Below are 18,325 nucleotides of genomic sequence, written 5' to 3'. Positions count from 1 at the left end.
TCAAAAAATTAATTAATAAAAAAAAAAGATAAATCCATCCAATCTTAAACAATTAAATATCAAATAAAATTGGTATCAATTGAGACTGATCTTGGGCTTTAAAGTGAGAGGAGCAATTTTACTCAGTAAACATTGGCTCCAAATAAAACAAGGAGCACATACCTTTGGACATTCTAGTTGAACATTTATCCATGAGTTTACTTTCTCTTTCTTTCTCACAACTCTCTCCGGTTTTCTAGGTGAGCTTTGGGCCCCAAATAAACCAAGAGGGTTGTGTTTGTTTATAAGAGGAGTATGGGTTAGGATAGTTTAGCAAGGTGGGTCTGTGTAATGGGTGGCAATGGTATAACAAGGAATGAGAAGAAAGAATCACTTAGTAATTTCATCTTATTTCGTTTGGTACAATAGGAATGTTCTTCAAATAGATGAGAAAAAATTCAGAAAAGAGAAAAGCGGGTAATTAGATAGAGAGATGAGAGAGTAAAGAGAGGGTGATAAACTGAAAGATGAGGAAGAGAGCAGAGAGGGAGTGAAGGGGGAGAAGGCTTAGAAACGGAGAGATGAGGGAGAGAGCAAGAGGGGACGACGAGGGAGAGAGAGAGAGAGAGAGAGAGAGGGCTGAGAATATTTATATCAATCTGTGCATATTGTTGTCATACAGTCTAAAGTCATTGATTAGCAAGTCTCAAAAAAAAAAAAAAAAAAATTGGAATCCATTAAATGCAAAGAAACTCAGTGGATTTCATATGTCAAGAGATTTAGGACCAAGACCGTACAAGAACAATCTTGTACGTGAACCTGATCTGGTCTCATGACCTCCTCTTATATAGTATCCGCCAACATGTTGGGAATGGTACTCTTGTTACGCATAGTTTGGTTGTCTAGAATTGAAAAGAAAAGAAACTATTTTTCTATTAAATAAAATTGAATTTAAAGAAAGATATAGACACATAAACCAATGCACTAAAAATTGGATTCTACTTCCATTCTCAATATCTTATTTCCAATATGATCGGGCTAGTTTAGTCCCTTGATGGGTTCCTATGGCTATTATCAAGGATATTAGGGTTTTGCTTTTTTTTTCACATGTAGCTCTTATTTTTGTTCTTTATTCTAGTACGAAGGAAACCCATTTCTTAGCTTCCGGTTCAAAGTTGAAACTTTCTCATGTTTGTGAGTTACGGTACATACTTCCTTTCTTACTCCTAATGTACTTGATCATGGGAGATTTTTCCCATTTTTTTTAATAAAGTTTATTTCTTCTTATTAAAAAAAATTTTGACATTTGCAAAAATATTTAATCATAGTTGGGTCAATTATGCCAGTTAATCAGGTTGAAGGTTAAAGAATTACAACACCAGTAGCTAGAAATAACTATTTATCCATGCAACAGCTCAAACAACCAAACCTATGTCTACTTTGTAAGTGACTTGGAACCTTTTCCTTCCAATTGAAGAATCCAACTTTTATAGCAGATTCGTTTGATGATGTTTCTCTTTGTAACCTTGCATAGAGAATGAAATGACGGTTGGTATTGTTTCAAAATAGTAATAAGAGAGGGTCCCGTAAAAAGATATTGGAATTTCTACTTTTTTTTTTTTTTTTTTTTTTTTTTTTTGATAGGTAGGGAGGGAAGTAGGTAACAGCTAGGAGACTCGAACTCGAGACCTCCTAGTGAGCATGGGTTTTATACACACCACAGCTCACCAACTACACTAAGCAGTTGTTGTTGAATTTCTACTTTTCATTTGGCATAGGGTTGGGTGGTCACTTTATCCTCCCATGTGTGTTGGTCTCATGATCATGCTGCCGTTTATGGTTCTTTTTTCCTAATAATAATAATAATAATAATAATAATAATAATAATAATAATAATAATAATAATAATAATAATAATAATAATAGTACTAAACTGCTAGGCTGCGTTAACCTTAATGATTTTCTCCAAATCTGATTGGGTTGGATGCCTTACAATCAGCAATCAGATTTATTATTTTTCTTGATAATAATCTCATTTATTGGAGCTCTTATTTTTCTTCAATTTACATGAGTTCGGTCCCTTCTTAAGGAATCCATGTCTATCTCCCCTTTATCGAATCATTTTCTTTTGGTAAGACCTCTACCTAATCTTATGTTGTGACAATATTAATGCCGCCTACCTTACCACCAATCTAGTCTTTTATGTTCGAACAAAACGTGTGGAGATTGATTTTCAATTTATCTGAATTAAGGTGGCCAAAAGTGATCTAAATGTTTGATTCTTCTCTACCAAGGATCAAGTGACCGATATTTTTACGAAACCTCTCTCTCAAGTGTGATTTATTTTTCTCAGGTCCAATCTCAGAGTGCAGCTTAACACCTTGAGCTTTAGGGGGCATGTAAGCGTAGTCTACTCTACTATAGCTCAAATAGCTGAATATCAGCCTAGAAGAGAAATTGTTAATTGCCAAGAGACAAGGATCCCAACCAAGATTCTAAAACTTAGGATCGGTCAAACCAATATCAACCCAAATTTTGATATGGATTGATTTGGATTGGACTATCTCGGACAAATTTACACTGTTCTTTTTTATAAAAAGAAATCAGCTTTATATTACGTTTTACCCTTGGGCCATACCTTTGTTTTGATATTGGATTGGTCAGGATCAGAGATCAGTCAAGACTGATACCATTTCGATCCGACTAATATTGACTGATCTAATTCGAATTTTAGAACCATGATCCTAGCTGGAACAAGATCATTGATGGCCAAAGGGATAAGGATCCAGACTGGAACAGGTATCTCTAATTTATTCGATTCCTTGTATGGTATCTTTCTTTTTTGAAAGATATCCCCCCTTTCCATATGGAGTACATTATGGATAACAAATCTGACCACTGAAAATATAGAACAACCCTTGGATTATATATCCATGTGCCAAATTTATTGGCTCATCATGGACCTTGTCGACTGAATTTCGTGCCTAACTCAATCATATGGATCACAATAAATTATGTAAAATATTTCCTAATCAATATTTTACAAATAAAAAGTAAATAAAATATAATTAATAAGTTTATAGGAAAAAGCAACCAAAAAGGCAGCCGCCTCACCCCTCATGAAAGATAGAAATTATTTTTCCCTGTTGATGTTTCTGTGGGTGTTCTCATTGATTCCCACACTAAGTGTACGGGCCATGCTACCTTTTAGGGAACCCTCCCCAAATTTATATTTCTTAATTAATTTTTTAAACAACTTTATATTTTGTTAAAAATAAATGGTTTTTTTTTTTTTGGTAGAATGTTAAAAACAAAGCTGATTTCAAATAAAATGACCACATAGGTAGTGAAAACATCATTTGCAGTGAGTGCGGCGGTGCGGTGAGCATCGGATGGTCGAGACGACCTCAGGGTGCATGTTGGAATGCTCTTAGCCATCTGATGCTTACCACATCACCGCACTCACTGCAAAGAATAACCGCTCACATACGTATACTCATCAAGTCAAATACTTTTACATGATTAAAAAAAAAATCAAAAATATATTGATTTTTCAACATTCATCCTTTCTCTAAGAAGCCCTTGTGTAAAAGACCTTACTACACAACCCATTCGTTGATTTTCATATACATCAGAACACTGAAGTCAAAATCCTATCTCTTTTAATTCCCTCTTGTTACAGCATTTTGGCTTATTGAAGCTATAAATTGACCAAAAAAACTCTAGAAATACTCCTTAAATGAGATATCTATTTACATTTGGCATTATAATATGCCATAAGAAAATATATTAATAAGAATACATAAAACTTTATAGCCCTTTAAATGGTATTTTCAAAGATCCTTTTGTACCTTCAAAAATTGTACAATTGTTTTTTCTTTGGAAAGAGTTTAAGAGATATAATTTCTGTTCCTAGATTTAGCAAATATGTAGATCAGATGATGAAATGGTTTTTCTTGTATGATTATTTATTCAAATATTTATCAAGATATTTTTTCCCATATCAAGAAATTTTATGAGAGAGAGAGAGAGTCACAAGAAGCAAAGAAATTCATTTTATTAACCTGGAAAAATAAAACTTCTAATAATTGATTATTTGATGACAAGAGACTATATTGAAGGATGTGCACGGGCTATCCTTACTAGAGCAATACAAATGCAACATAGAGGATGGGTGTTGAAGGAGATTTGGACAAACTTGGAATCAGTTCTGCAACTATCTTTTGGTCTGGATAACTTTTGCTGGCCACTAAATGTAATTCCTGTGTTTTTGTCTATACATAAAAACATGTAACATGTTACTTGTATGTATAATCCAAAGCCAAGCCTAGTGCTCCACTTTGTTTATCTAGCTAGGACAACAACTACTACAAATACTCAACCTAGACTCATATTCTGAATCCTAATTAATCCTTTTTTATGTTCTTAAAAAAAAAAAAAAAACTGGGCTCCTAGTCACATCAGCTGAAACAAATAAAACTTATGTATGCTACGAGGCCAATCCATAGAGAGGATGATAGGATATGCCATAGATACTAATAAGTACAAAATTTTATTTTTCTAAAACCCTTCTTGTTGTTCATGTCCAGAAATGAGCTTGAAGCTTATAACCACTTTCTTGTCAAGTTGGAAGGCTTTGGCAAGAGCATCATCCAATATGGTGATGATACCAGGTTCTGACTATTTAAAGCTAGCTACAATGGCAACACCACAACAGCATTAGTCTTCCCCTTATTGTATTGGAAATGAACCAGTCCTATAGGAAATATAAACACATCTCCCTTGTTAATGACTTGGGTGATAAAGCGATATCAGGTTTGGAGGTTACAAAGCGAAAATATAGGGTACTACCCTCCAAGACTAGTAATATCTTTGTGCCTCAAGGGTGGGTGAGTGGAGGATTGAGACCATATGTAGCAAAGTCTTATGTGACCCATGGATATGCCTAGTGTGTTGAGTTCAGGATAACTATTGTAATACAGAGACCGGAGTCTGTCAACCATTGTAAAGATGAAATCATAGGCTATGGCAAGCTTTGGGTCCAGGAAAACTTGGCTGTGCCCCATGATCATAAGTACACATTAGAGGGTTCAAAATTGGGACCGAACCCGGTAAGCTGATTGACCCAAATCAGGGTATTATCACAAAACCAAATCCAACCGCACTGAAAACCAAAAGAACAGAATAACCAAACTTGAAACTGGCTAAAAACCTAGATCAAAATCAAAACCAAACTGATATACCCTGATAAGAAACGATGACAGCTTGTCACTCATTTAAAACCAGTTTTTTTTTTTTTTCCTATAATTTTTGTATGAATATGTATGTTAATCAAACCCAAATGGACCGAAAACTGATACGAAAATAAAATCAATATGAACCTGAAACCAAATCAAACCAAAGCCAAACTTCCTTTATTGAATTCACCATTCCCACCCCATTACCGACTCAACCCAAAATGAAGCCAACCCCAAAGGAACGATTGACACCCATAGTCCACACACACACACACAAAATTCGTTTGCCACATAAAATGATGTACCTCCCTCCATATTTTGATTCATCTACAAAAACACTGGTGTCCTGCAGGGGATTGGGATCATAGGCGAAGGCAATGAGAGTAGCCAAAGCTGGACAAGAGCAACATGAAAATGGGCATTCATTTATTGATATAGATATTTTTTTCATTAAAAAAAATAAATTATTGATATTTTTATCGCATAAACCACCTTGTAATTCTTTTAGTTTGATAAGTAAAAGGGTTGAGAGCTCTAACTTGCAATGATTCCTAATTATAGATCGATAGAGTACAATAGGGGAGGGGAAAGAAGGGGACACATCAGGACCCTTTCATCGCTCAGGCGCCGGTGAAGGAAAAATTTGTCCTACATTGATTTACTCTCTTTGATGGGGATTGGAGAGGGGGTCATTTAAATGGTCTTCTATATATTGTCCCAGTCATCATTATGTATTTTTATTCTCTGTTCGGAGTTTTTTTTTTTTGGGTAAACCATCCAGAGGTCTTTGATATATACAAATATAGGACCTTTCCTAATGGTGTGTATCCACTAATAATACCCAAGAAATAGGACTTGTAAGATGCGCTCAACAAAAATATGGTTACAAGTTTTTGATAATAAAAATGGAGAAGTTTTTCTTCACCTAGTAGTGAACATCACCCCGTGATTGAAAGGACGAGACCCCCACCCCTTCCCCAAAGTGGCCCAGACAAGCCACAGGCCCACAGTGAATGGAATTCTGATTCACTATAGCCTTAGGGAAACTCGGTCCTAATAGAAATGACGTCCCTTCATTTAATTGGTAGAATCTTAGAGGGATAGAAACTTGGCTCCTTGATAAGAATAAAATCTGTGAATTATGCATTTGAAATCCTTAGAAAAATTGGTGTATAAATTTGACCTATGACACTAGAGGGTCCAAATTTTGAAAAATTCCAACCCCCAAGAGTAAAACACCTGTTCTTGGTAACATATTATGGATTGTACTAGTCCCACAAAATCCGATCTTCGAGAATTTTTTTCAACACTGATTAATATTGGTTTTCTTGTGGCCTAGTAGGTAAACCGTAAGAAGAAACCATGAACCTATTTCGGGGATATCAATGCAAGAATCTTAGTAGGTTTGCACCTTTCCTCAAACCTCAAATGAAATTGATCCATGATTTGATAGATATATAGTTCTAAATCACCTAACCTAATTCCTAAGGTTCCACTCTATCCAAATTTGGTAGATAGTAACTCCAAACGCAATCTTACCAATCAAATCTAAAACGACTTTCCTTTAAAAAAATTTCCTTATCCACCTCCACTCTACCTTTATGTCCCCAATCCTCTGATTTTCAGATCAACATTTACACAAAATTCCTCCCCTAGAACCACAGTATAGGTTCTAGCATTAGGCCGCATCACCTTATCCATCATCTCCACAAGATATTTTTTGGCATCTGCTAATTTGGAGTCCATAGCTAGACCCTGTATCAAAATAGTATAAGTGTAGGCATTGGGCTTGACACTGGAGGCCAACACCTTGAGAACTTCCTTGCTCTGCCCCAACATTGGCATGGACTCAAGCACGATAGTGTGGGCTACCACGTTGGGCATGTTGCCTTTGTCTTTGATCTAAGTGAGCAATTCCATGGCTTTGTGGGGAAGTCCCTCCTCAGACAACAACATCTTGATTACATTATTGACAAGGCCTTCAATTTAATAGGCATAATTACTTACTGGGTTAGTCAATTAGTAAGAGTCTCTGCACATAAACTGGTTTGGTTCGTCACACAGACTTGGATAAGCTGACCTTACTTATTGTGGAAGTAAGTTAGGTTTTGGAATAGTATTATAAATACTAGTCTTGTCCCTGCAGCCTTAGTGTGACATATTCCTCTGTTCCTCCCACAAGTAAGAAAAACAAAGAGACTCAAGGTTGTAGAAGATTCATGAAATGGTTGCAATCTTCAAAGTTATTTTAGGATTTTCTTATTTTCATTTCCAACACAACAATGGTGAAAGGTATGTCCAAATCCCTGTTGTAATCTATAGATAATCATGCTCTTAATTTTCTCTGTGTGGTTATGTCATTAGGGTTCTAGATACTATCCCATAGGTTTTTCTAACATTCAGGTCTCTCTCTTATGAAAAATTCTCTTGAAGATCTTTGGGGTCTTTGGGCTCTCCGATCATGTGTTTCTTACTGAGTGGATCGTAAGGAGGGGGGAAGAATGTTTTTGTCTATGGGGGGAAGAATGTTTTTGTCTATCTTATGCTAATGGATCTTGCGCCTAGCATCGTCATCATCGAAATCGGAAAATGTGAAGGGCTTTGGAGCTATTGGTGTTGGATTCAGAGCTCAATATAGTTTGGATTTGCTACACGTACGATAACCTGGTCGTACATATGAGCCTCCAACGTCTATCCCACTTCTTGGCATTACAACGGTGAAGAGGAGTACATTTGTAAACAAAAGGGATAGATGTTGGATGCTCAAATGTACGACCAAGTGATCATACAAATAGCGGATTCAAATTCGAGCTGAATAGTCTCCATCCAATAGTTGATTTGAGCATTGGTATTGATTGGTGGGTGTTGATTCTCAAGAAAATCAGTGTTGCTGATGATGATGATGATGAGAAAATAATGAGAAATCATGGTTGATACTAATGCCATATCAAACGAGAAATGATGTTTCTTTCGATCAATTAATGTTCAATACTCTATGCAATTGTTTCCTAGTCATTGTTGCCTCTTTTTATAACGACTCTGGATTCTCTACTCCATACGAGAAGAGGAATTACTCTCCAATGACTTTATTGGCCCACCACATCTTACCCCATGACATGGAGCCTTTAAGGGTGTCAATTGATACGGTTTTAGGAATTTGGTACAAGGAAAAACAAAAATTGTACCATATTGAGAACTCAAATGCATTTTCAATATCAAAATCGTATTGACTCAGTTAGATGTCGGTATAATGGTTCCCTATTCGATTTGATTCGATTTCAATTTCAGTACAATTGTTATACAGTTTCATATAAACCATATAATATATAATATATGAGATACATATTATAATATAGAAGGGAGAGAGAAAGAGAGAGTTATCAATAACTATCCTATTTATATACTTAATAGTTATCCATATTCTTATCATAATAGAATTCTTACCGATAAATCAAAATGGAATTATTAATAGGTTTTTTTGATAGAAAAATTTTAGGAAAAATTACATGATTACTCATTTTTGGATTTCTCCTTATAAAATTATCTACAAAAAGTTTTGATTAACAAAAATACCCAAAATCAGGTTTGGGATTATAAAACTACTCGAAATAGTGATTCTTCATCTTTCACATATAATCATGTATTTTTTTATTACTAAAACTTTGAGTGAATAGTTTTATAAATTCAAACTCAATTTTGGATATTTTTGTTAACTTAAACTTTAAGTGGATAATTTTGTAAAGAAAAACTTAATTTTAAGTATTTTGTTAATTGAAACTTTTGATAGATAATTTTATAAAGGGAAACCTAAGAGTAGATAATCATGCAATTTTCTGAAAATTTTATTAATAGACCCAAAATAAATAATCACGGGTTGTGCTGAAGGACCTTATAGTTTTTACCGTTTATGAATGCTATTCCCTTCAATAAATAAACACAACAATGTCTCCTTGTCTTCCAATAATTGTCGGGTGTTGTCACATCATAGGACTGCAACTCTGATGCCATGAGGGTGAGCACTCCCACTCATACCAATCATGATCGTTCCTAATTTACAAGCCAACCTCAGAAAAAAAAAAAAAAGGATGGAAAATACTCTAGTTTAGTTTCGCCGAAGGTCGGTTTATTCTTTAGCCGGCGCCGCCCATACCAATCAAGACCATTCAGTGTAGGGTTTCAATTCTAACCCTGTATCAGTAGGTTTGATCGAGTTGAACACATTTATGATCTGATCTAAATCGGTCTAATTAATAAATATATTGAGCCTAGGGGTGTCAATTGGACGGTTCGGTTTGATTTTGGTCAGGTTGAATCAATTTCGGTCTAGGAATGAGTGAGACCAAAATCAATCCATTAAAGAACTTTAGTTTTTGGTTGGTTTCGACTTCGATTTATTTCAGTTTTTCAATATCGGATTAATATCGGTTAAGATCAGTTTATTATTGGACTTGAACCATAATGAATCTTACATTCATAACTTATAGTGACATGATTTGACAAAAAAAAAAAAAAAACACTTTAAATTTATGATTAAATCATGGTTTATCATTGTAAGAGAAAGATAATTAATATTGAAACCAATGGATAACAAATTACTAAGAAGATAACTAATATTGAAATCACAAAATGAACCAATATTAAAATCACAAAATGAACCCTATTATATAATCATTCATTTAACTATCCAACTAGTTTTCTATAGTGAACAAAGAAATCAATGAAAGCATTATTACAATTTACAAATCAATTTCTCTATTCATAACCTAATATTCAATGATTTGTAACAATTCCCCTTACAATAAAATTTTTTTTCACTGATATTGTAAAAAATGGATGGTCAATTCACCAATTTATAATCTCATAATCATTTATTTTTTATCGGTTTCATTAGGTTTGGTTATTGGTCAGTACGGTTTGGATCGATTTTCAGCCGATCGTAACATACTTCAGCCCAAAACCAATCCAATAAGGATCGGTTTGATTCGATTCGGGTTTTATTGGTCGGTTTTATCGGTTAGGGCTAGGTTTTGACACCCCTAGTTGAGCTCGACACATTTATAAACAGGTAGTACATGGTGCAATCACCTAGCCCAACGAGCGCCCGACCGACCCTACACATTTACAAGTCCAATTTAAATCGACTCCTTTAAGCTCGACCTAGCCCGACCCCTTTAATATGACTTGTATATTTTTAATTTTTTTAATACTATTTGTATTTAGTGCTAAGGCTATGTGATATATACAATTGAAATGCTGGTAATTATTATATGAACATTCATATTTTTTATGCATAGTTAAATTGATTTAAACTTACTAAATTTAGGTTATATAGATAGTTTAATTGATTTGAGTTTTGTGGGTTAAAGATCGAGTATGTTAGTAATTTAGTTAATTTACCCATCTTTGGCTTAATCCATTTTAACTATGGAATCTTTTTATTTGCTATGCTCATCTTTGCCTCATTTTATTGGTATTCCTATTCAAACACATTTAAAAAACCAATTTAAAAAATGACTTGTTTAAAGTTAAATAGTTCTATAACCAGGTTAAGGGTCGATTAATGCCCGTTTATAGTAGTCCGATTAAAGCTCGAGACCAACTGGCCCGATTACTAACCGTACCATGCCGACGCTAGGTAAGCCCGTTTAGGTAAATGGGCGTTCACGGTGCAACCTTAGAAATTGGCCAAGCCTAACTAAGCCCGACCGAGACCAACCCGACCCGACCACTTGACACCCCTATTTCAGAACAAGATTTGAAAAACTGGAATCGAAGTTGGGATCAATTAAAATCGATACCAATTTGATCTCAATCTGAATCATCCTAGATCTGACAAATACCTTTGGTTTTCGTTAAAAATGCAATTTTTATTACTTCGTCTTTTATTTGTATCAATTCAGTGATATGGTATCAACTAAAAATCAGGATCAATAAAGGCTGATACCAATATGATCTCAAATCATGGACCATAATCACCGTTCGAATTTAATTGAAGAAAAAAAAAATTGAATGGAGGAGGATGGCTTTCCACATGGCAATGTGGTGGCATTTTCAGCTAAAACTTATCACAAGTGACTAGGCATATTTGTGTAACAAAACAATTCAAGTTTCCACCTAACAAGCTGTTTAGGTATATTTTCCTTATAAAATAGTAAAGAAGCAAGTTCTCATTGTGTTGTAGCCCTTACCCTAGTGGATCGGCCAATGAGAGTGCATGAGGATATCGTGGAGGGGGTATAATGGTTATTTTGCACCCTTTTATCAAGCATAGAGGCGTGCCCTCATAGAGAACATTCCCCCCAAATACTAAATAGGGCAAGTAATCGTTACATGGTCATGTGGCATGTACTAGTATGAAGACCAATGAGAACACAAAAAGGTGTTGACACAGATGGAAATTCTTAATTCTTTTTTTTGATAGAAAAAAATTCTAGTAATAGGAACGGATACACTCTTGTGCTCTTTAACAAAGTTACAGAAAACACAAGGATCGGAGTTGGGCTAGACTATCCTATCTGTAACAGATAGAGCCCTCCTATCAAGAGAGTCGGCAACAAAGTTGACTTCCCTAGGAATGTAAAAAAAAGAACACTGCTCCAAGTAGGAAACCAAGTGGCGTATATCCTCAATAATTGACCGAACCGGTAGGGGTAGAAACCTTGAGGCATCTTGCAGAGAGTGAATGACTTCTAGGTTATCGCTTTCCATAATAAGATTAAGGATCCCTTCCGAAATTGCTAGCAACAAACCTTCTCTTATAACCATAGCCTCACCAATCAAAATATCAGAGAAGGAAACTGGAACAGAGACAACGACTAGGGGAAGTCCACCATAATCACGAATAAACAACCCCAAGCCGTTGCCCTTTGTAGCAGACCATGACGCATCACAACTCAACTTATACTGGCTAGGTTGAGGAGCTACCAAGACTGTTGAAGCTGACTGTTTCATAGATGAAATCTACTTCTGAACAGGCACCAAAGACGTGAGACGGTAATTTTACGCACCCCTATCGGGGAAAAAGAACATTGTTTGGTCACTAGCTCCTACATCTAACACATAAACGTGGAATCTACTAAAAACACACATAAATGTGTAAAATTATTATAAGTCTTGTTGAAATAAAAAATCTCATTCATGTAAATATCTCCATGCACATTTCTTATTGGTCCAATGCTAGTGCAGGGTTTACACGGTCAAGCAGCAGTTTCTTGCATGACAAGACAAAACCAGAGTTGAAATGGATTGGTGAAATATGTTTATTGATTAGATAGTGGAAATCTTGTTGATTGATGATTACTCTTTTTTTTCTTTTCTTTTTAAGGCTAAGGTGGTTGATGATTACTCAGTTAACCATCCATGATGTTTACATGGTTTTTCATTTAAATTTTTTTTTTTTTACTTGGTTTTCATGACCTTTAACTGCTTTTATCTTCTAGTAATGTAAGTTTTATCTTTATCAGACGGGTAATGAACACCTACAGATTCAGTAAACGGTTATGATCCTTCGTTCTGTAGCATATATTGGCATAATAGCATATCCGGGAGGCCACCAGATGAGACAGGGCCCACACAAGGGACATAAAGAATCTCGATGCTTTATGGAACTGTACGAGTGTACGGTTAAAGATTTTTAGAAACATTAACTTTAATGGAGCGAGAAGCAACAGATAACGTTTCAGTTTTTAGATTCTTTTCTTTATTATTTTCGAGTGGGCTGAGCTTAGTTGAGAAAGGGGACTGAGCGAATGCTGTAGGGGATTGTTGGAACTCCATTTGCATTTTGAAAGAAATCAAAGAATCTCTCCGCAGAGAAGGAAGCTGGAGACTGGAGTCTTGAGCTTTTTCGTCGATTTCTCCTTTTATGGAAGGTAGGAAGGAAGACAGAACCAACAAACCTTATCTTGATTTCACTAGTTTTCTTCTTTTACTCTGTGAATCTCACTCTGAAACTGCTGGATTCCACTTGGGTTGTTGTTAAACTATTGAAATCTGTGTAAAAGATGAAGCTTAATGATTTGAATTATCGAATAATTGCTTTTGAAGTCTGGGTAATGTGTACATCAAGCAACATTTTCCTGTTTCATCATTTGTCATGGAATCTTAACTCTCTTAAACCGCTTGATTTACTGCCTGTGTTGTTGAATATGTTGCGATTGTTCATGTGGAATTGGTGAATGAGACACTGCTTTTGGGTGGGTTTCTCTTGAAATTTCATTAGGGAGATGGGTTCATTGAAAAGTAAAAGCTTCCATCATTTTTCCCTCTTTTAATGTGGTTTCATATTTATTCTGTTGATATTTTGATTGATAGCTCTGTAAAATGCAAAAGCAGAAGCTTTGTTTAGGCAGGGATAAATCGAAATCACTTTTTTTTGGAACGTGGGTTCACTGTATACTTTGGAGTGTCAGAGGTTCTTTCATCTAAGGGCTGAATCTGCTCTGGGAGATGGATTTATGTTCCATAGTTTCTTCATTTCCATGCAGTCAAAGGGGAAATTTTTTTTTGGTTAAATATTCCACTTGAACTGCTGAAGTGAAGTTGGTGAAGCCGTTTGGGGTCTTGCTTCTGCTTTAAATCTCCATTTTCTGAACGGTTTCTCTCAAATATCAGACCTTTTATCACTTCTCATCGTTTTCTGCGCTCGGTATCTGCCTGACATTTTCTTGCATTCCCTAGTGGGTTTCTCTATTTTAAGGAAACAGAAAAGCAAAGAGAAGAAGGAGACAAAGACTGACGCTATAACCCCCTCTTCTATTTATGCATTTATTGGTTTTTCTTCCTCCAAGAGAAGTAAGAGTGTAGTACCAAAATGATTCTTTTGAATGTTCATTGGAAGTAATTTGTACGTGGAGCTGTGTTCTTTTGAATTCTGTAGGTCACAGATAATACAATTGCCAACAACTTCCATTTGTATGTTTACGTATTATTGCCCTTCTTCTGCTCTTCTTCTTCATTTTCTGTTTATTTGTATGGTTTTTCCCCTTAATGCTGTTCATTTTTTGGGAAGGGTGGGGTGGTTTCAAGGAAGTTATGTATATCTTCTCTTTTCCTCCCATTTCTCATTGGTTTGAATCTTGGTGAGCAGCACTTTTTACTCAGATCTGGATTCAGGTTGAGGCAATTATTATTTCACTGCTTCACCAGTTTGACACACTTATTTTCTTCTTTTTGTTATGGAGATGCATTTTTCTTTTGGAATAATAAACAAGTATTCAGTATGTCTATTTTCTTTTCCCTTACAATTTTTTTTTTTTTTTTGGATCTTATAATGTAGGAAGGAAAAAGAAAGAAATAGAAGGAGAAACCTTAGCTTATGCAGTTCAGTGAGTTTCTCTTATAAGGAAGCTGGACATGAATTTGTTGAAGAGGACATGCTTGAGCCAAGGGAAGCTGATATACCTGTCCTGTTTCTGGTCCTGGTTGTGCTTCCTTTGGTTAGTTACATCTTACTCGGAAAATGGAATGAGGCTGCAAAGAAGAAGGAGAGAGTAAGTCTGCTTGCTCAGTTAGCAGCTGACGAAGCTCTCCTTGCTGAAGCAGTGGCTGCTGCCAGTGTTATCCCTGTTGTAGCTTCTACAAAGACTGGGTTTCATGAGTGTGCCAGATGCTTTGGTCCAGCTAATACCCGCTGCTCCCGCTGCAAGTCTGTCAGGTACTGGTATGTATTTCTTTCTTTTTGTTTTGCTTTCCTATTACAAAAGCACACTGTATTTATTTGTTGTTTTGTTCACAAAAACACGACAATTATGGATATTATCGTATCAATAGCAGTAGCTGTTTTTCCACTTTGTTGGTCCCCGATTATAATTTCTTGTTGACCACGGCCAATAGGAAATAGGCTATCTACCACTTTTAACCTTGTTTGCATATGCTCGTGCACATATTTATGTTCAATTATCACAGGGGCTTTCATTTTGACACGTCTTTGTTTGTGATCGCTCAGAGCCCCTCTTCCATCAATAGGTACTCCTAACGCATCGACCACACACCCTAGCATTGCTTTTCCTGCTGGAACATCCACAATAGATCCAGTGCGCTTGACCACACTATTACTTTCAGACCTCTGGAAAATTCAACCATTTCCCTAGCTTGAATCTTGTTCAATCCACAAATACATGCAATCCCATCTCCAACTGAGACCACTCGTTCGATCTCATCCACTTTCAAGAATTCATGTAGAAGTTTGTAATTCTATTTTCTAATAGAGTCATGAGTTCCACTGCTCTGGGAGAGAATTCCATAATTTACACATTGCATATTTCAAAGGGCTTTACTGATTGACTAAGAAAGCTAATCTATAAACCAATCTCTTAGCATCTTATCGAGACAGAGTCAACTGAACACAAACTATACCATCTGGCACGAGGTAATGATGCTCGACTAGGAGTCTAGGAGAATAGGAAATACTTGGTATATAATCTGTGTCTTTGTCCTGGCTATAGTCTATTAGCAAGCAAGTAGGGGAACTGTTCCTTCCATTCAGTAAGGGAGTACAACATGGGGAGTTTTTTTAAATCTGAGTTTGACTCTTCCCAACTCAAGTTTCTGTTAATTAAAACTGTACATATGTAAGGGAATAGAGTTCTTGCTACATAGATAAGCACTACTTACACCAATGCTCTACCACTCTATTTGCATTCCTTAGCAGACTAGAGAAAGTTATGCTCAACCTACTTCCTTATGTGTCCACAGTATTAGTAATATCTGTAGACCATCTCTATTATCCTCCCATCCTATGGGATCTGATGAATCCCTTTGATATTTAATATCTATTTGAAGAATAATAGGTATCATCACACACACACACACACACACACACACACACACACACATATAGATATACATATATTATCCAGACCCTGCAGTAGCAGGAGCCTTGTGCACTGGGTTGCTCTTTTAGGGCGCAAATACACTTTAGACAGATGGCACATACTATACATGCAAAAACATTCGATTACAGATATCAACAAAACTAAAAGGATAAAGAAACATACGAGGCCCGATCTTGCTGCATAACACAGACCTTCTTCGTCTTCCATAATTCTTTGAATTGATTGTAATTTTCAGTTCTGGAAAGTGTCAAATTATCCACTGGAGGATGGGTCACAAGGAAGAATGTCAGCAGTTGGTGGCCACCTGCCTAAATGCATCTCCTAAGCCTGCCTCAATTGATGAAAATATCCATGAGAGGGCTCTACCATATGAAAACCAGGATGGTCTCTTTGAAGTACATGAGACTAGGCGTTGTATGCCAGACAGTGTCCCTTTGGATAAACCAAATCATCAGTCTACCGACACTTCTACTGCTTCTACCGATGCTACCATGGTCAATACATATCACGAATCGATGGTGGAGAAAAAGCCTGTAGAGAAGCCTGTTTCCGGTAAATCTAACAGAGAAATATTGAGAACAGAAAATGCTGCTTTATTGGGATCTTTTGAAGAAGCCTGTGGAAGTTGGGATAGCTGTTCAACTTTGCCCAACGTTATCCCATCCAAGAAGGCTTCTATAAGACATAAGGTGCCAACATTTATTTTTCTTCTTTTGGGTTGCGTTACTTTTTTCTTCCATTCTGTTGTATCCCTAATATTCTACTTCTGTGGTGGCTTCAGTTAGGAAATGGTGACCCCATTGCACCAACAGGACAAATTTCAAAACAGCATAACATCAATAGCCCTCATGTGCTTGTGAATGGGAGAAGCGCTCGGAGAAGTACTGTTCATGATAATCATAACTTAAGAGGACAGAGTGAATGCTTATCTGAATCTAGTGGTGAGCCTTGTAACACAGGATCATTACAGTCAGATAAAACCAGTACAAGATTGCAAGATAGGGACAGTTTTCTTGGGGAAGAACTGGATTCTAATAGTGAAACACGAGACTTGTTATGTCCCCCTGAAATGATCTCAGTCAAGGGAAGCATGAAATCTCGGAGTATGTTACATCCATCAGAATCCAAAATATCAGGATCAACTTTGAAAGCTTCAAGAGAAAGCACATGCTCAGGGATGCAGAGTAAAGGATCTGTGACAAATGAATCAAGTGGGTTTTCGAGGCTTTGTTTGTGTGGATTCATTTTCTTTCAACCAGTTGGCCCTTATTGCATCTAATTGTATTCTCTATGCAGAAGTCTGTCAAGCAGGTGCTTTTGCCACTGTCCCTGGAAAGGACAAAAATGTTCTGGCAGACAGTATTATGAGGAAGATGGGTCTAAGGAAGTTATCTAAACTTCCAAGACAGGATGCCAGAGGGGTTAATGGTGATGGCCGGAAGAGCAACAAGGTTTACTTTCAATTAGCGTGCAACCCCTGATATGTCAATTCTTTTTCATTTTTACTCGAATTCTTGAGATAAAGATTTCCTTCATCCTCTGATCTTTTGATATCATAGGTGCTGTTCCCTTATGAAGAATTTGTAAGGTTGTTTCAATGTGAAGTCTGGGATTTATCTCCTAGAGGCCTTCTAAACTGTGGGAACAGGTAATTCCATATCCTTCTGATTTCTGAGGCTGGGCCTTTTGGGTGGCTGGGATTAACTTTTTCTACTGATAGTTAGTTTGGTCATTGTTTGTATTGTGCAGTCTCATAGGAAATTTTTCCCCTTATGTTTGTCTTCTACCTATTGGATTTCTTGTCCTCATATTGGATAACAGATGATATCATGTGAACTAGGAATGCATACTCCAGTAATGCATTGTTTCTGCAAAGCAAACAAAGAGACATGGATCAATGTTGTTAAAATCTGTAGAATTAAATTTCGTGGGACTATTGCTACCAAAGTTGGTTACTATTTTTTATGTTCCTGTTTCTCTGTTTCGTGGATATAATTAGATTGTGTATCATTGCTTGGAAAGTGGATAAAAAATGCAAAAAAAGTTTCACGCTGCTGAGTCTTATGCTCATTATATGTCAACATGGTCACCAAGAAGTAGCAAAAAGTGACAAAAGTCGCTTTTGCAAAGTGAAAATTAACAGTCAATGGTGTTCGCAATCCCATGGAGAACTTATCCTGTCACATGATTTGAGGTTTTTGAGATTATGTCCTATTTTACTATTGCCTTTGTGGTTTGTATATAGACTACTTGTATATTTTGTGTTGGCTGGTT

The 18,325-nt window shown here is 36.2% G+C and overlaps 1 protein-coding gene across 3 annotated transcripts in view; it reads left to right on the top strand.

The window, feature by feature from the left end:
• Positions 1–12,901: 12,901 nt before the first annotated feature.
• Positions 12,902–18,325, top strand: part of LOC122091623 (ubiquitin carboxyl-terminal hydrolase 15-like) — a 28,667-nt gene continuing 23,243 nt past the window's right edge. The window contains exons 1-6 of one of the 3 annotated variants that reach the window (XM_042661641.1): positions 12,902–13,087; positions 14,494–14,877; positions 16,287–16,740; positions 16,833–17,262; positions 17,351–17,502; positions 17,611–17,699. In XM_042661641.1, coding sequence (XP_042517575.1) covers positions 14,591–14,877; positions 16,287–16,740; positions 16,833–17,262; positions 17,351–17,502; positions 17,611–17,699 — 1,412 coding nt within the window. In that variant the 5' untranslated portion in view covers positions 12,902–13,087; positions 14,494–14,590. Of the gene's footprint in view, positions 13,088–14,493; positions 14,878–16,286; positions 16,741–16,832; positions 17,263–17,347; positions 17,503–17,610; positions 17,700–18,325 lie in introns of all 3 variants that reach the window. The other 2 variants (XM_042661642.1, XM_042661639.1) reach the window with 2 other exon arrangements.

This window comes from Macadamia integrifolia, chromosome 10 (assembly GCF_013358625.1).
Source record: "Macadamia integrifolia cultivar HAES 741 chromosome 10, SCU_Mint_v3, whole genome shotgun sequence".
Taxonomy (NCBI): domain Eukaryota; kingdom Viridiplantae; phylum Streptophyta; class Magnoliopsida; order Proteales; family Proteaceae; genus Macadamia; species Macadamia integrifolia.
The sequence above is the reverse complement of the archived record's forward strand: the minus strand, read 5'-3'. Positions and strand labels throughout refer to the sequence as shown.